Below are 24404 nucleotides of genomic sequence, written 5' to 3'. Positions count from 1 at the left end.
GTCCCAGACATGGAAGTCTCTGGACAGCCTCAGGGTGCAGAGCCCACACAGCCAGACTGGACGATGACACGAGAGAGGACAAAACCTCTTCCATATTGCTGGAGCCACTGAGTTTTTACACAAATAACACAGATACCTAATGATCAGGTTTGGGAGTGCTTGGGGAGCCTCATGATGCAAATAAAAGCAAATCCCGAGCAATCCAAAGCAAATCAGCGACTGATCTCATAAGAAGGAGAAGAGAAGCTGGAAGTGATTCTATCCTGTGAGGGGAAGATTATCCTAAGAACCCTGCGGACTCATGTGTGAGCTCACGTGCTGTTCCAGGGCCTTGATCCTCCTACTTGTTAAGCCACACCATGTGGACTAGAATAGTACTTCCTTTTACACAGAAATGCACGATAGGTAAAGTGGGCAGAGAACTCCTCACCCTAACAGAGGTGCTGAGGGATCAGATTAATGCCTTCAAGTCAAAAGCAAGTAGCAAAAGACTTGTCTGAAAGATTATGGTGGATGTGTCAGCACGAGCTTTTAAAGTGTGAAAGCTGCCTGATGCTCGAAAGCCAGGTTCATATGCCAGGCATATCATAAAGGATGAATGAAAAGATTTATTCTCCTTTATGCCTCAGTCCCAGTCATACCCATCTTTGGAATGTTAGGCAGATATTTGAAAAGCCTTGATTAGCTAGTTGCTTATCTTCTTTTTCAAACAAAGTTTGGTTGAATAAAAAAAATAGATAAAAAGTATGACTATGAGGTGATTTCTGGAGGTACCCTGAGGCCACAACACAAACCCGCACAACGCTGCTTATGGCAGCTGTTCAGTTTCAGACATCATGTGTCCAAACTGCCTGGCACATGAGCCAGCTCTGCAAATCCAAACATATAAAGTAACAGCAGCCGTGGCATCTCCTCAATGATTGCGTTTTTTTTTTTTTAAGACATCAGATACCATTTCTTAGATACCCTTGAGCTAACTTTTATACTGAGCAATCGTAAGAAAAACAGCTTTCCTACTCTGAAATTGTCCTGTCCATTTTTGAAAAGTGTTTACTGAACTGAGTCTACTATTATTAAATTATTATTTAATAATATTAAGCACTATTAATGATCATCTCTGGGCATGTTTACAAATGGATCAGGTCATGCTCTTATCTACAGAATGTCTTTCAAATATAAAGCCAGCATTGGTCTTAGAGCTCCTGGAGTGCACAGGAGCCACCAGTCCCAGCTGGGGCAAGGGTGGGGCGGGGGGTAGGAGTGGCTGGCCATTCCTGGCACACGACAGCCTTGCTCTTCAGAGGCCATCCCCATCACAGTCCAGGAAACCTGCCATTCTTTGCAGATAGTCCCTGCATGTTTCAGGTCGGCTGTGCTGGCCAGTGAGGCAGACTGAATCCCATGTGGTTGGGAAGCAGCCTGGCTGAGGCCCTTCCGAAAGAGACACGCTTTCCTTGCAGACGAACCTGGCCACGTTTGGGCAACGGTGGCAGGAGAGCAGAATTCTCTTCTCTCATGAATCATCCCAGCATCTTAGGTATGAAGGGCTTCACCATTTGTTCACTAAGTTCAAATGAGGGAAAGGAAGAGGTTGGGTGGGGTTTGGCACGAGAAGAAACTAGAAGGCTTCCCAAATTCCAGAGTTTAGATCACTGCTTTTCCTCTTCCTGTAAAATATTCCCAGAAAATCCTAATAAGGTAAAACCATCCTTTGCAAACAAAATGAATGAATGAATGAATGAATAAAAAGAAAAAGAAAAAAGAAAAATTGGCTACTAACCAGGGGTGGAAATTCTGATGGAAAGTGAAAATTATGGTGGCAGAGAAAGTGAAAAGTCAGGCAGTTGAGGGCCTACTTCTTTGAATACACTCTTCTTTGTCCCTCATGTGGTGCCCTAATACTAATGATGGAAGGATTGTAATTATGAACTTGAATTTTTCAAAGTATCTTATAAGATTCAAAGCTCTCTGTGCTGGTCTGACCTTACCATAGCCCTCTTGGATACAACCTGTAGTGGGGCCCATCCTCTCAGGGAGAATAGAGCATGAGCTTCTCAGGATGATGGCTGCTCAAAGGACCAGGGCCAGATGGGTCGGTCTCAGCAGAAATCTGATCTGGGCTCGGTGTCCTGGAAGGAGTCCAGCATAGTAATAGGTCTGGGAAACTGAACTGGCCTGACTGAGAACGAGGAGCAGGAGGGAGCTGGTGAGGACGAGCCTGCCCCAAGGGCCCAAGGGGGAAGGGCAGGAGCGGGCACAGACTGCAGCAGCAGGTGACAACCAAGGGTCCTGGATGTACTCGTAGGGCTTCCCAGCAGGTGAGGAAGACAGAACCCATGGAATTTGAGATAGAATCGGGTTCACAGGTAGCAACCGACACTGGGAGAGGACACTTGATCGGTGACAACAGGAACTCAGGGGTGAGTGCCAAGGCAGGAGGTGAGTTATAACAATGGAGGAGAACACACAGGGCATGAGGCAAGAAGTATCTCATATTGAATTCCAGAATAGGCAGCTGGTTCTGCTCAAACACCTTACGCTCAGTCAAGAGGCACTGAGCTCCAGAAAAGGAGGAGCAGGTGTAGAGTCTGGGAACGGGGTGGGTGGGAGAAGACAGGCAAATTCAGAGATGAAGACTGGAAGGCAGGAGAGAGAGGACAGCTTAGACAGGGCCAGTCACTGCCCAAGAATCACTCAGAAGTCAATCGCCTTAACAGAGAACCTCTCATTCTATGCAGTTAGAATGGACTTGGTCAGCCCCACTCCTGGACAGAAACTTCTGGGTTTTAGGAACACAAAAGTAGGGGCTGACCTCAGCCAGGGGAGGAAAGGATAAAGCTCCTCTTCTAGTAGGAATCTGCAATATCTCTGTCTGAAGGGTCAAGGCCATCCTCCAACCCTGTTCAGGCTCCTCCTGGGAAATGCGTGTCTCTTAGGAGTCCCACCAAATCAGGTCTGGGGTCAAGGTCCTCAGGGAGTAAGCCCATCCCTCTTTGGCTTGGGGATCTCCACCCTCCAGGCTCTAGGCACTGAGGAACCTGATAGAATCTGTATATGGTCAGAGCTCTGTGGTCACTGCCAACTGATCTTGAGTCTCACAAGGCACTTTCGGTGCCCCACCCCCGCTGCCCCGTGCTCTCCAGTTTCTAGGGGTGTTATAGCAGTTGGGCTGAATTGGAAGGAAAATGTACAAAGATGGAGAAAAATAGAGGGAAATCTCACTTTTTGCTCCTCTGCACATCTCGGCCCATCATGGCCCATGTCAATGAGCAGTAACTTGGAATTCACACCTTGTTCTCTCCCTGCCTGCATCTGGTTATCATCCTGGATGCTAAACACATATAAAGGCAGAGTTTGCACACGACTGGAGTGGGGTGATGAAGCAGGGAGGCAGTGGGGTAGAAGAGGACAGTTCTGCTACTGAGTCCAACACCCAAGGTTTGTGTCATCCATAAATGGTCAAACCATAAATACAGACACCTGTGTGATGACGGGGGACACAGCCCCGGAGCCTGAAGGAGGATATTTTGCTCTTCCAGAGCTGCCATCAGGAAGTTACTGATGACTAGGAAGATAATAATGATGTGCATGGCATTGGGGCGGGCAAGGAGAAAGAATAGGAGATCAGATCTAACAGATTTTTCTTCTCCAAATGTTTATGATTAAAGCTTCCAGTGAGGCCTTCAAGCCTTTAAATACTTAGATGCTGCAATGACTATTTTTAACAGAATGATACCAATTTTGAATTGCAGTTCTAAGGGCAGTAGAATATGATTCGAAGTGGCTCTGCTGGCTACAGGACATTTTTACTGAGAACCATCACTGCAGAGAGGGCAGATAAAATTAGTATTAAATGTGTAATGTTATTGCTAGCATATTAGTTTTAGGTTCAATCTAGGATAAAGTCATTTTTACTTGCTTGAGCATGCTTTATAATATGTCAAGGCGATTTATATAATCAGCACGTACAGTGCATTTGTGCCCTTTTTATTGAGCGTGTAGCCTAATTTCATTTTATAAGATGATGATAGAAATGTATTGTTTCCGGTCTTGCTGTTACTCCTAGGGATAGTTTGATTTCAGATTTGCTGGTGGATCCTGCAGAGGTTGGACCTCTACACCCTATTGGAACAATGCACACCTTTCCCTCCAGGGCTCATTCTGGCTTCCTCACCTGGAAGAAGGTATCTTGGCAGGTGGTAGGGCTGATGGGCAGTGGCGGGGGCCCATGATGATGGTGGGGGGTCAAGGGGAAAGGGCACTGCCCCTTGAGAGAGAGGTGTGAGGTACAGAAAGCCAGTGGTGATCGCCAGCCGGTCTATCTGGAGTGGGTCTAGAGCAGGCATGGCAGGTGCAGCAGGCATGGCTGGTGGAGCATGACCTAGGGGCAGGTTGTAGAAGTCCCCAGAAATTAAGCTGAGGAACTTGGATTTTATTCTTAAAGAGACAGATCTTCGTTTTGAAGATCTTGTCTGGAAGAACTGGAACAAGAGAGATGAAGCAGGGGAATAATTTCTAATGCTGCCATAATCTGGAGTCTGCAGCAGGAGAAAGGAAGAAGTAGAGGATGGATATATGGGGAATAGCCATTGCATAGCCTAAGCAACAAGACTTAGGAACAATTGTCCTAGATCTACCCCACCACCCGCCCTATCAGCAATGCCACCAGGGATGTCTTTGGGTTCTTTTACACAAATTCTCCAAATTGTGGTGTAGGTAGGACAGCAAACACAGTAGGTCCTGCTGCTCACTCTTCTTGTTGGAAAGTAACACATGCTTAATAGAGAACATTTAGGAAATACACAAAAAAGGTAGATAGGACATAAAACAAAGCTCACACACACACACAAACCTAAACACACTGCTCCAAAAAAGAGCACCCCTAACATTTATGGCATAATTGTTTTTACTATATTTTCTAGGCATTGAGATTTGTTGTCTATTTTTTAACTTGATTGTAAAATACTATATACATAATTATTTATTCTATTTTTCATTTACTTAAGGCATTTTCATTATTATGTGGAAGCATGTTTATGAATATCATTTCTATCAAATTATATTCTATTTTTCATTTATTTAAGGCATTTTCATTATTATGTGGAAAGCATGTTTATGAACATTATTTCTATCGAATAGATAATATTTCACTAATCATAATTTGCTAAACCATTTTCCTCTTATTGGACATTAATTTTCACTATTTCATTATTATAAAAAACATCATAATGAACATATTTGTGTGTAAAGCTAGTTTATATTTAAGATTGATTTCTTGGGATAGAAGAATAGAAAAGGAATTTAGTGGACCAAAGGGCATAAATGTTTTTGAAGATTTGATCTACATTTCAAAATTACTTTCTAAAAAGGTTCAATCAATTTGTACTTATTCTTGAAAAGTATGAAACTGCCCCCCATGTTGCCATTCCTTGGTTAATACTGGAAATACTGTTTTTTCAAGTTTTTATTTACTTATTTGACAGAGAAAGGGAGAGAGAGCGAGAGAGCACAAGCAGGAGAAGGAGAGGGAGAAGCCAGTTCCCTGCTAAGCAGGGAGCCCAATGCAGGACTTGATCCCAGGACTCCAGGATCACCTGAACTGAAGGCAAAGACACTTAACTGACAGAGCCACCAGGTGCCCCTAGAAATACTTTTTTATCAGTTTGCTAAGTGAAGATGTTCTCTTAGTATTTCAAGCCACATCTTTGATTATAAGTTTGTTGACTATTATTATTTCTTCTTCCTCTTTCTGTGAATTGGTTATTTGCGGCTCTGGCTTCACAGCTTTTAGTGACTAATTTTCTCCACTCCAGCCCCACCATTTGTTATATGCAACCAATAGATGAGTTTGAATCCTTTGTCTTATTCTTTCAAAACACTTTTTTTGTTCTCTTTTAAATTTTGATGGTTTCTTTTTTTGACAGCAAAATATTTAAATTTTTTAAACAGTTAAATCTATTGATCAGTTGTTTTCTTTTTCTTTTAAGATTTTATTTACTTATTCATGAGGGACACACAGAGAGAGAGAGAGAGAGAGAGAGAGATAGAGAGAGAGAGAGGCAAAGACACAGGAAGAGGAAGAAACAGGCTCCACATAGGGAGCCTGATGTGGGACTCGATCCGGGGTCTCCAGGATCATGCCCTGGGCCAAAGGCAGGCACTAAACCACTGCGCCACCCAGGGATCCCTGATCAGTTATTTCATTTCAGATTTCTTTACTAAACATAGCAAGTCCTTCCCTCTCAGAAGACTGATAAATATTTCATTTAAGTGTATTTTCAATGGACAAATTACCCCTAACCTTGCCTTCTCCCTAGAATGTAGATGGCTCCGCCCTTTTTAATATTTAATGTCTGATTTTTTTAATTAGAGAGAGAGGGAAGTGGGCCAGGGGGAGAAGGAGAGAGAGAACCCCAAGCACACTCAATGCGGGGCTTGATCTTAAGATCCTAAGATCATGACCTGAGCTGAAATCAAGAGTCGGCAGTTAACCAACTGAGCCATCCAGACACCCCCTTCCCCTACTCTGCTTTTTAAGACTGTAAGTTTATTGGTTTGATGAGAATAATTGCAGATTCTGGACTAGACCAACATTTCAAGGCCCCAGATTGTGGGTGAAGGCTTCTGAATAGAGACACAATGGGTAAATGGTGAAGGCTTCTAAATAGAGACACAATGGGTAAAAAGAGGTGCTCCTAGAAAGCCAATATCCCCTTCTTCCTACATCTTGACAGCAACATCAAATTTTACTCTGCCATTGCAGGAACACATGCAACTCTCCCTCAGGCCCAGTCCCTGTTTTCCTAGTTTGCTCAATGACCAAGTCTACTATCATTTTCATAAAAGGATCCTATATTTTGCCCTAAAAATATAATATTTTTGAAAATATCTCTCATTTTCTCACATTTCTTACCCATATCGATGACGACCCACATCACGGATGAGCCTCTCAGAGAGGTAGGCGCCAATTCGATCCAGCTTCTCTGGAGCTGAGAGGGCATAGAAGGTCAGCTTCTCCATGTTAGTCTTCACTAGGCCATCCTGTAAAAGACAGGCCATTATGTTGCACCATGACCATTCCATGGCTAGAAGGGTTCAAGTCTAACGGTAAATAATATGTCAATTCAATAACCATTTTCCAGAGTGCCATTCTGTATGTGACAAATCCCGCTATGTGGGGTCAGGGATATAGAGATGGTTAAAGCATCATTCCTGCCTCCCAAGAACTCACAACTTAGCCCAAAGTGTGCCAGCTATAAATTAGAATAGTGGCATAAATGTATATATTATGTATATATATATATGTATGGGGGTACATGTGGCTGTGTATATATATGCACCTGTATATATGTGTGTATACGCACGCGTGTGTGTGTGTGTGTGTGTGTGTGTGTGTGAGTGAATGACAAGGCTTCATTGAAAGCAATCAGAATTAAAATGTACTGGGTATCCAGCACCAAGACATGAACAGGAAAAGAAGGCAGCTCAACAGCAATTAGGAAATTTTCCAGCGGATGCTGGAAGTATGGCCCTTCAACTGTTCATCAAGAAGATGTCACTGATTTCTGGAGAGCAAATCAAAAACATCAGATCCTGACATTTCCAAAACCACACAACCTGTCACGCAGCCTGAGCAGGGAGGGGCGGCTGGGAAGCCGAGAAGCCAGGCCTTCTGCGTGCGTGAGTTCATCCAGACACCTGGCAGCTGCCAGAGGGAGCCACAGAGAAGACACGGGCTCCTGAGCCAAAACCCAAGAAGGGAAGTGCTCCCACTACACAGCAGGGAAATAGAACCATCAAGAGAGTTTGCTCAAGGCACCATCACTCAGAGAGGAGACATGAGTGAGAAGGATGTCTCAGTGGTACAGCAAAGGCTCCGAGTGTGCCAAAACCAACTTCCCAAGCCCTCTGCAGATGCCAAATCTCCTCAGCCTGCAGGCCCCCAGCTGGCTCTCCCCACTGACCAGGCCCACAGGCAGGGGCCTTCCCCTCACAGCCTTGGATGGGGTGAGGCGGTAGGAGGTGATGCCAGGGGGAGGTGTCACCTACCTCGGGATCTTCAGGGAAGATGTTGTCAACCAGCCTTTTGTACCTGGGGCGCAGAGCACCGCAGCAGCCACACACACCTACAACGGCAAGAAGATAAACCTGTGAGTGTAGCCTCCTAGGCAGGCTGAGGGGACTTGGGAACCAGGCCAAGGTGGCTTGTAAGGAACCAAACCCATGTCAGGAAGCAGAAAGATCCCTCCCCTAGAGTGCCAGGGGCCCTGGAGTGACTGTCTCCCACAGCTTGCCCACATTCCAAACATTTGTCCTTTGTGTTTTGCGTCTTTTGTTTGGGGCTCCAGCGCAGGAGCATATGTGAGCATGATACCAGCACTTGTTCATGAAGCCAGGTGTGGAGGAGCGCTTTGAGGGCTGGGAGCTCACCTAAAGGTCAGGTGCCACCCCTACATATGTTCCTGGCACATGGGCGGGCATGTTCAGGTGGACACACACACACACACACACACACACATGCACACACACTTTTGGGGGCAGGACTGCAAACCTGCCTCCGGCAGCCCAAGAACCTCCCCTGGCATCCTGAGAAGGTGGACACAGCTTGGAGGCATGCTTGTTCCTCCTCCTGCTCCTCACTGGCACCCCACTTCTTCTATTCTCTCTCCTCAATCTCCTCCACCATCCCATCCCCTGGAGGCATTTCCATTATAGAATGTTATATGAAACTATGATAAATTAACATGACTATTAATTATTAACATTTGAAAATGCATCTTTAATGCGGTGTAAGGGTGGTGTTTCAGGGTGAGGTGGGGGTCCTAGCGGGCAGCCAGGCCATGCGTGGTCCTCCAGGCCAGCACCCCCACCCCACGAAGTGTTCACCAGTCTGTGGCAAAAGACTAAGAACAACGTGGTACATTTTTAGAAAGCTGAATCTCTTCCATGGAGGAGACTGTCTGACATGACCTCTTTCTTTGTCTTCAGGTGCTTGAGATGGTGGTGTTAGGAAGTCAGCAGTAATAGAACAAACCTTGGGAAAATAAGAAGCTGACTCTTGTAGGTCCCACCATCAAAACTTTCAGTGGACAAAGGAAACAACCATCTGGGAAGCGCTGCTGCTCTACCTTCCTCGGGGGCCCAGGGATCCTGCCTTTCACATCTCAGCCGCACCCCTCCCTGTCCCGTGGGGGGAGTGGGCCTTGTGGGGAGGAGCCGAGGGGAGGGCAGGGAAGGGCCTGGGAAAGTCCACCCCTCCCCAGAATAATTGCTCCCTCATTCTCCCAATTAATGCTTAATTCTGCTTGTACAAACTTTCCAGTTGAAATGCAAATGCACCACAGAAGGATCAAGCCTACGGGTCATTCAGAAAAGAATGAATTACTTTAGTGGGAATTACTTTAATCACACAAAGAGCTTTACAGCTTCGGAGAAAGGCAGCTTTCTGGGAATTTTGATCGGAAGGGGGTGCAGGGCAGTGGTGCCAGGAGGAGGAAGGAGCAGTGATTTGGGCCCTGGGGTGACTCAGGTACAAAGGAATGGGTGCTTTCTTGGGGAAGCCAAGGGGTGCGCCAAAGAAAGGCAAGATATCACATAACCGATTCATGTCACCCCTCATGGGGAGCTGTGTGCCCCCAACAGCACCCCCACCCCATGCATGGGGGGCAGTAGAACTGAGCCACGGCTGCAGAGCCAGGCTGTCCAGGTTCAGTCTCACTGGGTTGGCCTGGCATCTCCTCATCTCCCCTCTACCCATGCCTGGGGGTGGCGGGCGTTAGGGCTCTGGATGCCAGCTGGGGCTAGTTCTCATGAGTGAACAGCACCCAGGGGTGGCGTTCTCTGTCTTGGGCCTGCAAGCCTGGGATTTAAACCCATTCTCCTTCCCCCTTAGGCCACCTTGACTTATACCCAGGGCAGCTGTCAGCAGGCTTCTTCCCAAGACGCCCACAGGACCTGCCCTACACTCTCCCGGCAGCCTCTTTTGTCACTGTCCCCAGACCAGGAGCACCGGGCCTTTGTGTCTTAAGGGAATGAGGAAAGAGCAACAGGAGAAGCTAGGGTGGCAAAGCCACAGGGCCTGTCCCTTCCTCAAACATCTCTGAGAGGCCTATGAGACAGGATCTGCGCTGGACAGAGGCCAACTCATGGTTGCTAGAAACTCAGGCTTGTTGAGGAAGCACAAGCCAATTTTGGGTACTCAGGGCAGAAACCTCTGTGCAGGGACCCTGAGGGGGCGTGGGGTTCTTGGTGTTACCAGGGGGACCAGGAGCTGCTTCCCACAGGCAGCAGGCCCAGTTGTAGTTTGGTTTAGGGACACTGGCTCTGTTTCTTCCCTGTAGAAACCAGGCAGCCTGTTGGTCTCCTGCTCTCTTGTGTTCTAGAAGGAATAAGCCTCAAGCTACTCTTCTGCTCCAGTGCCTCTGCCTGGAATGCGCCTTTCCCAGCACAGAGAACTCAAGGAACCACCAGGCAGGGCCCCCCACCCACCCCTCTGTGGGAACCAGTCACATTCAAGGCCCTAGGGCACTTACCCACCAGACAGGAAGAGGTAAAAAGGCCTTAAAATAATAAGAGAGGAATGCAGGTGCCCCCTCATCAGCAGAGCTGGCATTGCTTTCAGGCTGCTTCCTTTTTTCTTTTTTTAAAGATTTTATTTATTTATTCATGAGAGACACACTGAGAGAGGAAGAAACACAGGCAGAAGGAGAAGCAGGCTCCTTGCAGGGAGCCCGATGTGGGACTGGATCCCAGACCCACATGCCCTGAGCCAAAGTTAGACGCTCAACCACTGAGCCACCCAGGCGTCCCTCGGGGCGCTTCCTGACTGCTTCTTCCTAGTCTGTTCTTTCTTTCTGACCTCCTCAGACCCCTTGAGGGCTCTCAAGGCAGAGTGGTCAACAGCATGGGTTTTCATTCGTTCATTCTTTCTTTTTTTATTATTTTATTTTATTTTATTTTATTTATTTTATAAATATTTTATTTATTCATTCATGACAGACACACACAGAGAGAAGCAGAGACACAGGCAGAGGGAGAAGCAGGCTCCATGCAGGGAGCCCGACGGAGGACTCAATCCTGAGGTTCCAGGATCACGCCCTGGGCCGAAGGCAGACGCCCAACCACTGAGACACCAAGGCATCCCATTCTTTCTTTTTTTAAAAAAAGGTTTTGGGCAGCCCAGGTGGTGCAGCGGTTTAGCGCCGCCCGCAGCCCAGGGCGTGATCCTGGAGACACTGGATGAGTCTCACGTCGGGCTCTCTGCATGGAGCCTGCTTCTCCCTCTGCCTGTGTCTCTGTCTCTCTCTCTCTCTCTCTCTCTGTGTCTCTATGAATAAATAAATAAAATCTTTAAAAAAAAAAAAAAGGTTTTATTTGGGGATCCCTGGGTGGCCCAGCGGTTTGGCGCCACCTTCGGCCCAGGGCGTGACCCTGGGGACCCGGGATGGAGTCCCAAGTCGGGCTCCCTGCGTGGAGCCTACTTCTCCCTCTGCCTGTGTCTCTGCGTCTCTTTGTCTCTCTCTCTGTGTCTCTCATGAATAAATAAATAAAATTAAAAAAAAAAAGAAAAGATTTTATTTATTTGAGAGAGAGAGAATGAGAGAGAGAGAGAGAGCACACGCATGTACATGCACCAGCAGGGGGAGGCCAGAGGAGCTGGGGGAGGGCAAAGGGAGAAGCAGACTCCCCACTGAGCACAGAGCCTGCCCATAGGGCTCTATCAATAGGACCCAGGAGATCATGACCTGAGCTGAAGTCAGGCGCTTAACCGACTGAGCCACCCAGGGGCCCCACAGCACAGCTTCTACTTAAATCCCAGGACGGCTACTTCTGAGATGCATGACCTGGAGCAAGTGATGACACCGCATTGGTGAGTGTCCTGGGCTTGTGGCACCAGGCTGTTATGTTGGGAGGTCAAAGTGAGTTGGTGGCTGCAAAGCCCACGAAGCAGGGCCAGGCGGTTGCAATCAGTGAAGGCTCACCAGTACTCTCCTCCCCTCTGCATTCCCCACCCCCGGGTCAGCCGAGCCCTTCCACCGCTGCCCACTGCTCTGTGCTGGCTGGTACAGCGTAGTGGGGCTTGCCCCATTGACCAAGGCCCGTGGACACCCAAAAAGGCCCGAGAAGTGAGGCTCACCGCAGTTCCTTCAGCTCAAAGCTCATTGGGTCTGTGGATCTGAAACATGAACCGCTTGCCCAAGGCAGCTCTCTGTACTTGCCTATCACAATAACTTGACTCCACCTCCAAGGACTGGCTAGCATCTTCCCGAACCGGGCGTCCCCAAACCTTCTGGCCTCTGCAAACCCCAATGCAAATGTGACACACCAGGTGCTCACTCAACAGAGCAGACTTGGATGCTGACTGGATAAAGCAAGACTGTTGTTGGAGAGAATCCACAGGCCTGGCCCTCGGAAAGTCAGTCACTAGCATAGCAGTTGCTGCATGTTGAGATGGAAACAAAAGGGGCCCCACGAGAGAAAAACTGGTTTTTTTCCCCCTTTGCTTCTTTTTGGGCTCTATTCTTTCTAGGACCTGCACCCCCACCCCATTTTATGCAAGCTTTGTAATGCAAATAGCATATGCCCTCCTTGTAAGGGACAAGGAGCTGATAGATTTCTCTAGAAGAGATAACATCTAAGGAAGGATCCGGTGAAAATGACCAGATGAAGGTATCATTTACCCATTCCAGACCATTGTCAAGGCCCCTGGCTCCAAGGAATAACACCTGGTTCCTAGTCTTTATTTTAACTGATTCCCAGATGCCTGCGAGGACAGGTACACCAGACTACCATCCTCAATAAAAACCCGCAGACCCAGGCAGCCCTGGTGGTTCAGTGGTTTAGTGCCTGCCTTCGGCCTTTGGCCTGGGGCGTGATCCTAGGGACCCGGGATCAAGTCCCACGTTGGGCTCCCTGCATGGAGCCTGCTTCTCCCTCTGCCTGTGTCTCTGCCTTTCTCTCTGTGTGTCTCTCATGAATAAATAAATAAAATCTTTAAAAAAAAAAAAAACACAGACCCCAAAGAAAGGCTCATGTTCTTCTCCTTTCCAAGCCATCCCAGATGGTCCACCTGTTTCTGCTCTCTCTGCATCTTCTGGCTCACTCCAGCCTGCCAGCATCACTGTGGCGGAAGTGAAGTGACTGATCAATGAACTGACCAGTACATGGGGATAGAGCAGAGGTCTGGAGAACAGAGCTGCATCCCCAAACCACATTCCATGAAGCTCTAGTTGTGAGATGCTAACAAGCATCCCTCAGGAAAAGGGTCTAAGGACAGAAAAATGTATCAAATTGTGCATGCCAAATCTCCCGATTTCAGACTCATGGTGCAAATTAACATACTAAAGTCTCTGGAAAGTCACAAGGTAAAGGAACCTGTTGACATTTGTCACACCAACATCTCATTTTTTGCAATTACAAATATCACTGTGATGAATACTTTTAACATTCTTTTTCCAAGGCATATGCACTGCCTATCATAATATACTATAATACAATGCTGTAAATGTAATACATTGGAAATGGTGCTAATTTTAGAGTCTGAAAAGGACTGGGTTCAAGTCCTGGTTCTGTTGCGTTGAACTCTGAGTTCAAGTCCTGGTTCTGCCATTTTATCTTTGAGACTGTTTCCTCATCAATACAATAAGAGAAAAAGTTTCTCCCTAAGATACAATGCTATGACCACAGTCCCAGAATTTACCACAGATTCCAGAAAGGGAGAGATCACCTAGAGTTCTGATGGCTAGGGGAAGGGCTTCTCAGAAGAGAAGGGACAAGATGTGGGGTAGGATTCACAGAGGTAAAAAACACAATGGGTGCTTTATTTTTTATGTGCCAGGCTCAGTGGTAACATACTTTACTAGTGTTAACTTATTAAATCTTTACAACAACCCCATGGGGTGGTCCTATTTTGTCGCCACTTTACAGACAGGGATACTGAGGCATCAGAAGGTTAAGTTACCTGCTTAGAGTGACACAGCTGAGAAGTGGCAGACCAGGATTTGAACCCCAAAAATCCAGGGGCCATGATGTTAACTATCATGCCAGAGAGGGGAGGAGTTGGCACCATCATGGAGCTCAGAAAACCAGGGGCTTATATGGAAAGAGAAGAACCATCGGGGCAGCACATCCTGAAGGGAACCAGAAAATGTCACCCTAAAATATGTCTCTTTGACATAAAAATTATTTTGAACTGAAGGCCATCAAGAAGCAATAAATGGGGGTACCTGGGGTGGCTCAGTAGATTAAGTGTCTGCCTTTGGCTCAGGTCATGATTCAGGGGTCCTGGGACAAGTCCTACATCAGGCTCCCTGAGGAGCCTGCTTCTCCCTCTCCCTCTGTTGCTTCCCCTGCTTGTGCTCTCTCTCCCTCTGTCAAACAAATAAAATCTAAAAAAAAAAAAAAAAAAAAAGAAAGAAAGAAGCAGTAAACATAGAAATACCTCCCCCTTTCCTACATGAAGGCAGAAATGCAGAGAACGTACCAGAGGAATCTGCAAACAAACTTTATAAAGCTAACCCATATTTTCCTAGTTACTTCTTCACCATTTACAAGTAACCCAAGCCCTTTTGTTTTGTCAATTCTTCACAAATTTTTTGTGTCTGTCTAAAATATATGAAAGCTTTCTTCTGGTCGCCTGGTAGGTTCTCATTCTCTGATGAAGGTCCCCACCTTCCTCTAAGACTTCAAGTGAATTTGTCCCATTAATCTCTGTCAGTTTCATTCTCACACCCAGCCCTAAGAGGGTCAAGGGAGACTTTCTTCACCCCTAAAACCTCAAGCTGTAAAGGGCATGAGTCATCTGGGGACTTCACTAAAATGCAGATTTTGGTTCAGCCCACAGGGATGGGGCCTGAAACCCTACCTCCCCTCGGCCACCACCGCTCCTGGTCCACGGACCGCACTTTGAGGGGGAGGCACCCCAGCACCGGGGTTAAGAATTTGGGCTTAGAGGGTCACTTGGGTGGCTGAGTCGATTAAGTGTCCCACTCTTGATATCGACTCAGGTCATGATCTCAGGGTCATGAGATGGAGTCTGCTTGGGGTTCTCTCCCTCTCCCTCTGCCCCTCCCCCTGCTCACACATGTACTCTGTCTCTCTCTCTCTCTAAATAAATTTAAAAAAAAATTTTTTAAGATTTTATTTATTCATGAGAGACACAAAGAGAGGCAGAGACATAGGCAGAGGGAGAAGCAGGCTCCCTGAAGGAATCCTGATGGGGGACTCGATCCTATAGGACCCCAGGATCACGATCTGAGCCAAAGGCAGATAGTCAACCACTGAGCCTCCCAGGCGCCCCCTCTAAATAAATAAACTCTTAAAAAAATAATTTGGATTCAGGGGTCAGACGGGCTTAGGTTGAAATCCCAGCTCTTCTTGTTTCTGACTGTTTGACCTGGAATACGTTCCTTAACCCAGAGCCGAGTTTCCTCACATGACAAATGGAGCCAGCGATGGCCCCTGCCAGGGGACCGAGGTGCGGATCTGGCCACCACAGGCCCACCGCCTCTTCTCTCTTCCTCAACTCGCTTGAAGGGAAGACAGGGGCGGCCAGGCTAGGCCAGCCGAGGACAGCTTTGTGCAGCAGGCTGGACAGCTTAGGTCGTGCCTAGGTTACCAGGAAGCTCTGGGAGCCGCGGGAGCCGGGGGTGACAGTGACGATCAGCCTGGAGGTGGCATGCAAGACTGGACTCAGATTTAAGGCAGAGAGAGTGAGTGACTCGCCCCAGGTCGGGGTAACCGCCTGCAGTGAGGGATGTCATCGGGATGGGGAGGAAGGGGCGGAATCCGCAAGACTGGAGACCTGTGGGGAGGAAGGGCGGATGGCACTAAGGGGGACTGCGGGCTTTCCAGGACAGTGCCAGGACCTGGGCTGAGCTGGGAGGCCGGGGGGCGCGGGGACTTCGGGTGGGATTGCCCAGGAGGGCAAGGGCTTGGGAGAGAGACCAAGGCTGGAGCTCCGAGGCTGGTAGGCCCAGACACCACCGACCACCAGTGCCATGAACCGGGGTCCGATTGCTCAGGGCAAATGGGCAGGAGGAGCAAATGGCAGAGCCCCTGAAGACGGCTGCCTTGTCCTTTCCCTCTGCCACTTTCTTCCTGTTTTCCCCTCCCACTAGTTTTCTGTAAAACATTTCAACTTTTCCTCATTTTTCTCCCCTTCCAAACGTCCTCCATCTAAGGCATTTGGGGCCTTCAGGCTGCTTGGTACCAGAAAAATGGCCTTATTAGCATGCTAAAAATCAAAATTCCCTCAGTAATCTGATTATCTAATTCACAAGATGCAGTAGCTGATAAACAGGCTTCCAGAGGGCATATGCATCTTAAAAAAAAAACAAACCAAACAAAACTCTAAAACCAAACAAAATCATGTCTAACAGTAGAATCGTAGAGGCATGGGGCAGGGATAGGATGTTTATATGAGAAAAAGCAGTACACAAGTGTCTATAAACTGATCTGTTGTGTTGGACACTGGAGTTTTTTGTTTCTCAATCCTTTACATACATAGTTCTTAAAAAATTTTTATTTATGTATTCATGAGAAACACAGAGAGAAAGGCAGAGACATAGGCAGAGGGAGAAGCAGGCTTCCCACAGGGAGACTGATGCGGGACTCAATCCCAGGACCCTGGGATCACACCCTGAGCCAAAGGCAGATGCTCAACCACTGAGCCACCCAGGCATCCCTACATACCCAGTTTTAAGGAAAATTAGGTAGAGAAACAAAATTAATAGGCTTGTTCTTTTGGAGCAGAGAGGAAGTATAGAAAAAGTGAAAGTATAGAAAAAATGAAAAGTGAAGTATAGAAAAAATGTTTTGTATGTTTTTAAGCACAGGGTGACTTTCAAAAGAGGATAGGATGGACAACTCTGAAGCCATACAGCTGACCATATCCTGGAGGAAAGAAACACAAGAACAGATCGCAGAGGAAAAGAAATCTAACACTATTATGTACTGTCTTATCTGCTCCAGGTTAGAAAGGGACCAGTCATATAATGAAAGAGATTTTTTTGGAATCTCAGCCAGAGGGCAGAGAGCCTTGAGCTGCACTCTACACTTCCTGGGTAAGTAATCAGAGCCAAAAGCAGAAGATAAAAGTCTCCTCTCTGATAAGGGATATGTCTGGCGAGGCTTGGTCAGGACCCCCTGGCCTCTGGGTGCCATACCAGCTCAGGAGATGATAGGAACCCACAAGCACCATTAGAAAGCTTCCAACCAGGAGATGATGAATTCAAAACAGCCACAACTGGGCCAGGGGTAAAAAAGCCAAAGAACAGAAGACATTTAAAAGAACTTGTGGGGCACCTGGGTGGCTCAGTGGTTGAGCATCTGCCTTCTGCTCAGGGAGTGATCCCGGGGTCCTGGGATCGAGTCCCACATCAGGCTCCCCATGGGATGGCTTCTTCTCCCTCTACCTATGTCTCTGCCTCTCTCTGTGTGTCTCTCATGAATAAATAAATAAAATCTTTAAAACACAACAAAAGAATTTGAAAACAGTTCATTGCTACAAGAGATTCATTGATACATTTTTATATATTTCTTTAATCCTGCTACTGACAGTATTTATTCTTAATGTCAGTACAAAGAGGTAGGTGGAGTTTAACTCACAGCCGTGTGCCTGTAAAAGAACCTTTTAAATTCTGAGCCATTTTATTTCTAAGGCAGGAGTACTCTTCCCCAAGGCTCTGTCTTACTCTCCAGGGATCGCATCTAGCAGATCCAACTACAGGATGCTAAAAGTAAATTAATTAAGGATCCTCCTCTGTCATAGGACTTTTCTTGCCTAATATTTTTATATCAATTTTTTTAAAGATTTTATTTACTTATTTATTAGAGAGCACTCACGAGGAGCAGTAGAAGGGGAGGGAGAGGGAGAGGCAGAGAATCTTTTTTTTTTTTTTTTTTTTTAGAGGCAGAGAATCTTAAGCAGACTCCCAATTGAGCATAGAGCCTCATATGGCGCTTGACCACAAGACCTGAGATCATGACCTAAGCCGAAAGCAAGAGCTGACACTTAACCAACAGAGCCACTTAGGTGCCTCCCTGTACCAGTTTTAAGAAAGAGAGGGAAAAGTGGCATAGCCAGCTTCACTACCATGTAGCTGCACTGGTTACTGAAAAATCACATCTGTAGGGATTAATGGTGTTCAATGAACAGGATTTTAGCGGCCTTCTCGAACTTGCAAATTCTATGAATGGTTAGACCTGCCTCAGCGGCCCTGCCTTTCCTGGGACCTCTCTATGGCTCTCTCTGCCCCAGCTGCATGAGCCACGTTGCGTGACCCTGTCTCAGGGTCCTTGTACTTAATATTCCCCCATCTGGACTATTCTTCCTATTTCCTCTGGGCTCCCTGGCTTTTTTTCTCCTAAAATGTTTGCCCAAAATATCACCTAACCAGTGAGAACTTCCCTGACCCTATTCTCCTTTAATTTGGGAGAAAAGGATGATGGTCATATATATTTGCTGAATGAAGAATGAGTGTATAACTGGGTAGAAAAGGAGTCACGAATTTCAAAGTCAGTAAGGGGGGGGCACCTGGGTGGCTGAGTGATTGAGTGTCTGCCTTTGGCTCAGGGCTTGATCCCAGGGTCCTGAGATGGAGTCCCACATTGGGCACCCTGCAGAGAGCCTGCTTCTCCTCTGCGTATGTATGTCTCTGCCTCTTTCTAATGAATAAATAAATAAAATCTTAAAAAAAAAAAAAACATCACAAACTAAGTAAGGGGACAGCAAGGCATTTGACAAAAGAACAGAGGTCCAGGAGGGCCTTGGGGAAATGTTCCCTTTGGAGAACCACTGATGCCAGCCCATCTTCTGGGTTTGTCACCACCTGTGCCTCTTGAGATTAGGGTCACTGGAGCCCAGCTCCCTCCAGATGGTCGGGGATGGGGTGGGGAGGGGGTGCTTTGGATGGTGGGTGGTCAGGGATTAGGATTCCTTTGGCCCTGCCCCTGCCACACACTGGCCCCCTGCTTGCCAGCTCCCAGCTTGCCCTGTGGCTGCCGCCACCCTGAGTCTCAGGAGGAGACTCCGTGATTCTGGTGCACAGCCAGGGGGAGAAGCACTGGCCTGGCTCTTTGCACGTAGTAGCAGATCTCACAGCTGCTGGCAGCCTCTGCGGACTCTGGACCTCTCACCTTGTCTGCCAGCAGCATCTGTATCCCTGCGCCTCCTACACAGCAAAGGTTTCTCCTTTGCTCTGCTTGCCTGATCCTGTTTCCTCCACTCATCTGTCCCCTTGCTAGGAGCTACCCGTGAACCCAGGTGATTGGTGATCTGAAATAAACAAACAGTAAATCTCAAACAAACACTATAAGCACATCATTCTTTTCAACATCGAGGGCCCTTGCTCTAAATTCCCCATGAACACATCATCTGTCAGATGCCCTGAGATACTGTGTTCATTCCTTTGGAGTCCCACCTGTCCTTTATCACTGCCCCAGCTTCTCATGTCAGCTCATCTTTAATATCTAAAAAAAAAAAAAAAAAAACCAACCAGGGTTTACCACCTACTCTATGCTTAGCACAACACCAAGCACTCAACAGATATTTAATATAATACTCATAACTACCCAGTAAGGTATGTACTATTATTCCCATTTTACAGATAAAGAAGCAGGATCAGCGGGGCTAAGTGCCCTGCCTAAGGTAACACAGCATGTGACTTTCTGCCCTGAGGCTCCTCGAATTCTCCCATCATTTTCCCAAAAATACATCTTCAGCAATTCCTCAGGTTCATCGCATGCTTTCTTTTGCCATAGCCACTGTGCTAGGACGCCTGCAGAACTCCTGCTAGCCAGTCCTTGGAAATGCCTCTTGGCCAGTCTCCTTGCTTCGGGTCATTCTATGTGTAGTTTTGAGGCAAATCTTTGATTTAGTTTGCTTCACAGCCAAGCAGTTAGTGCAGCTAGCCACTGCATTAAATGCCAACCTTTCCACATAGTATTCAACATGAGGTGGCCCATAAAGGTGGGGCCGGGGTGTGCTCCAATCCATGTCCTTCCCCAGCTGTAGGTCGGCCTCTCGCCCATGCTCTCCTGTGACTGCTGGTCCAGCAGCTAGAGGCCACATCAGCTGTGAGCAGAGAGGGAGGTCTGAAGAAATAGGAGCAGACAGGGGGAGTCACCCAGTTACAGAGAGTCCCATAGCTGAAGACAAGAGGGTGTTTGGGTGGTGAGGATGGTGCAGAAGCTGGAGATGGTGAATGGGCAGGAGACTCAGAGCCTCAGACCTGGCGGCCTTGAAATCATCACGTTGGATGGATCCTGGCACCTGCTGGGTCCTCCTTGAACAACCTCCATTAACCACAGCCCTGGCTCTAGGCATTACCTTCCGCTCTGCCAGCTGTATTCTTGTACTGTCTCATACACTCTTCTATCACCGTTCGCTCAGTCTAAGTGATTTTCAGTGACTCATATATCCTCCCTGCAGATAAACTGTAAATTCCTCAGGTCTCTTTCCTCTGACCTCAGTACAGTATCCTGAGCCCAGCAGGACCGGAGGAAAGCTGGTATGACGTGTGATGTCTTTGATCAGCGTGAGACCCAGTGAAGCCACCTCCTCTCCTGGCCCTTACTTTTTCCTTTTTATAAACATCAACTGCATGATCCTCATTCACCAAGAGAAACGCCTTTTTGCTCAAAATAGTTCATATTTATTTTCTTAGCTTTACAGTCAATCCTTACCAAAGCAAACTAATTCTATTTAAGCAATTTACAATAAAATTTAACCCAGGGCTGATAGCACAGACACCCCTTCCAGATGAATTGGAGGAAACAGAACAAAGTTAGGAGAGCCGGGGCGTCAGACTCAAGTGCCTCCAGAGAGGGCCTGGCCTGTCTCCAGCTGATGCTAACTGACCCAGCACATTGCACAGTACTTGCTAGGTGGGGTGGGAAAGAGGAGGAAGTTTAAAATATATAGTTTCTGCCATCAAGGAACTTACTCTCCAGTTGAGATTGACAGATATTTCAAGTTGATGATGTGTCATAATGAGACATAAGACTGAAGAAATCTCTGGGAGTTCGATGAGTCCAGGAAGGCTTCCTGGAAGAGGCAAGACTTGAGCTGGATCTCAAGGGGGTGGAGAGAATTGGTAAGTACAGGTGAATCCACAGAAGGAAAAATCAATAACTCTTCAAAGGGGAAATATTTAAGAAAACCAAAAAGATTCCATCTTCTCTTTTTCCTTTTTTTTTCTTGTTTCTGATTTTAAAAGGAATACATACTTCCGTGTGTGTGTTTGTAAGATAAGAAGAAATAAAAATGAATGTAAACATCACATAATCACACTCATCGTGATTAACCCAAAATTTTAGTGTTTTCATTGTATTCATGTGACTACCAAACTCCATATTAGACAGCACAGAGATGATTGAACATTTCCATCATCACAGAAGGCTCTATTAAGCAGCACTACATTAGAACATGTTCATACTGCCTTCTCTCAGATCAGTTCATCTGTGTTAGAGAACATGGATATCTTAATTTGATGGCTCATATGTTCCACGAAAATTCCTGAAGATACAATTGTATGTTCTTTTTAATTTTCACAAGCAATTGTCGCTCTGCTTATTTCTTTTGCAATTTCCTATAAAGTTTTTTCCAAAAAAAAAAAATTTAGTGTATTTGTTCTAGCTTTCATTTCCATGTCTGTGCCTATTTTTAAATATAGGCATAAAAATGGGTCATACAGTATGGTGTTAATAACTTTTTCTTCTTTTTGTATTGTACCTATCTTCCCACTAAATGTTTTCCAGAACCTCATTTTCATAGCTACTCATTACTCCACCTTTTGACAAGACTCTGATTTATCTTATCATTTCTTCCTGTTGTTTCTAATCTTTCATTATTCTGAATGATGCGCTGATTTGCCCTTGGTAATTAAAGCCAGGAATCATGCAGGGAGAGCCTGGTTTGGTTTTATTAGGGATCAGGAAATCAAATGGCGACATGTGGCTACTGGACTAGTGATGCAGTACAGGGGGCGCGTGGAGGGGCCAGACCTGTCTCTCACTGTCCAGGAAGATTTGGGAGCAAAGAAACCAAGAGGATGTGCTGATGAAAATGAGCTTAAGGGAGCTCAGTAGATTAAGAGTCTGCCTTTGGCTTGTGTCGTATTCTCAGGGTCCTGGGATGGAGCCCTGTTGTCGGGCTCCCTGCTCAGCGGGGAGCCTGCTTCTCCCTCTCCTTTTGAGGCTCCCCCCTGCTTGTGCTCTCTTGCTCCCTGACTCTCTCTTTCAAATAAGCAAATAAAATCTTTAAAAGAAAAAAAAAGAAAATGAGCTTGAGAAAGGAGGAAGGGTCCAAGTTTCCAGACAGATTTTACTGCGGAATGGAATTAAATAGCCAATGAATCGGCCCTGGGTAGACAGTTTGGGCCAGACCATGTCTGACAAACCAGTAGCTACCAGCAGCCTGACCTTTCTGAGCCCTCCCCCGCTTTCCAACACGCTCACTGCTTTCCGGCCAATCTTGGTTAATCCGATTGCCACCTTAATTGAGGATGGGGATGAAAACAAAAAAGAGAGAAATGTGTCCAATTGATTTCATGTCAAGGCTTCCATTCTTTACTAACGCCCTGGGCTTTGGTATTGCTCTTCAAGTGAGAAATTCATTAAAAATAAACAGAATTTGGGGCGCATGGGTGGCTCAGATGTTGAGCATCTGACTCTTGATTTCAGCTTAGGTCATGATCTCAGGGTTGTGAGATCAAGCCTGTGTCAGGCTTCGTGCTGAGTGTAAACCCTGCTTAAGATTCTCTCTCTCCTTCTGCCCCTCCCCCCACAGCTCAAACTCTCTCCCTCTCTCTAGAAAAACAAATAAAAATAAACAGAATATTTTTCCATTCTTTATCTCTTAGAACCACTGACAGAGGGAAAAATTTATCCCGACTATTTTCAGGAGCCAGACAGCCCAGCTTCTGACCCCAGTTCCAGATCTCACCAGCTGCACACACTTAGGCAAGATATTCAAGCTCTCTCTGCCTCTGGCTACTCATCTGCAAAATGGGCACAACAGAACCACTTCATAGGGTTGTGGTGAAGATGGGCTGAGTTAATACAAGTGAAGTTCTAAGTACTCTTCCAGGCACCTAATAAGCACTCAGAAACTATTAGCTATTATCATCATTAATATTACTCTAATAATTATTATTAAAATTTCTTCCCCAGCTTAGGAGAGAGAAGGCAAGATAGAACAAATGGAATTTCAGAGCAAGAATGACCCGGATATCTCTTGGTTTTATTTTATACTTGGGAGTGTGGAGTAAAGCACAAACAACTCTTTAGAGATTTGAATCCAAATCCAGGTAGATACACATCACCTCGCAGATGCCCAAGGACAAAGCTCCCAGTAGAAGTACAACTGGGAAGCTGCTACCATGTTTTGAGGCTGTTTGTAGCAGGTGCTATGCTGACTGTCTCACTTGTATTGGTTTGTTTAATCTTTACAAAAAGCCTATGAGGTTGATATAATTATCCTTGTTTTACAGATGGCACCAAACCTAGGCTCATCCAATATGTCGACTTGTAGAAGTCAAAGCACTTAGGTCAGTCCTCAGATACCTTAAGGTACAGATAGGCAAAAATAGAAATAAAAATATATTCAACAGGAACAAAGAACGTATAATCAGGATCGTACTAATTAAACGTTACATAGAGCAGGATTGCTGAGGTAATGAGAGATGGGATGAAAAAGTAATCTTGAGAGGAGACTAAATCTGAACACTATCTTAAAAAGAAAGATTCCATTGAACTGTGAGAAAAAGAGGGCTTTTCTACCCCTTTCGAGAGGGTAGAAAGAACATGCTGGTATTTCCTGAGTGCCTATGATATCATGTTCCTAGGTTAAGCACTTCACACTTAAGCAAGAATTCCATGAGGTTAGTATTGTCACTTTCTGGATGAGAAAACCAAAGCTCAGAGAGGTTAATTAATTTGAACAAGACCACACAGGGAGCAGGGAACAGAGTCAGGAACAGAGCAAGAGGGCCCTCTGACTTCAGAGCAATGGTGATGCATAAAGATTTGAAGTGAAAGTAAGTATGTCAGGCAAGCATATGAAGAACACATGCCCAGGTAGAAAAAAATAGTTTCTAAAGTACACTATTTTTCTTTGGTATATATAACTGATGATGAAATCTGAACCAGCTCTGTGGATTGTACCAATGTCAGTTTTCTGGTATTGATACTCAAAGTATTAGTATTACATACTAATTATGCAAGAAGTAAACATTGGGGGTGGTTGGATTAACAGTTAACAGGCCTTCCCTGTACATTTCTTTGGAACTACCCGTGAATATATTTTTCAAAATAAGAAGTTTTTAAAAAGTTGACAAAGGCACTTGCTTTGAGTGGAGGTGGTAACTGGAAGAGGACCTTGACTTTGGACTCTGATCTGTTTC

The 24404-nt window shown here is 46.2% G+C and overlaps 1 protein-coding gene across 3 annotated transcripts in view; it reads right to left on the bottom strand.

Moving 5' to 3' along the window:
• Positions 1 to 24404, bottom strand: part of EFR3B (EFR3 homolog B) — a 94092-nt gene that overhangs the window by 46446 nt on the left and 23242 nt on the right. For all 3 annotated transcript variants that reach the window (XM_025454481.3, XM_025454482.3, XM_025454483.3), the window contains exons 2-3: positions 8050 to 8126; positions 6914 to 7041 (exon numbers count right to left, since the gene is read on the bottom strand). In XM_025454481.3, coding sequence (XP_025310266.3) covers positions 6914 to 7041; positions 8050 to 8126 — 205 coding nt within the window. The remainder of the gene's footprint in view (positions 1 to 6913; positions 7042 to 8049; positions 8127 to 24404) is intronic.

Source organism: Canis lupus, chromosome 17 (genome assembly GCF_003254725.2).
Source record: "Canis lupus dingo isolate Sandy chromosome 17, ASM325472v2, whole genome shotgun sequence".
NCBI lineage: Eukaryota > Metazoa > Chordata > Mammalia > Carnivora > Canidae > Canis > Canis lupus.
This window is presented reverse-complemented; position numbering and strand designations above follow the sequence as displayed.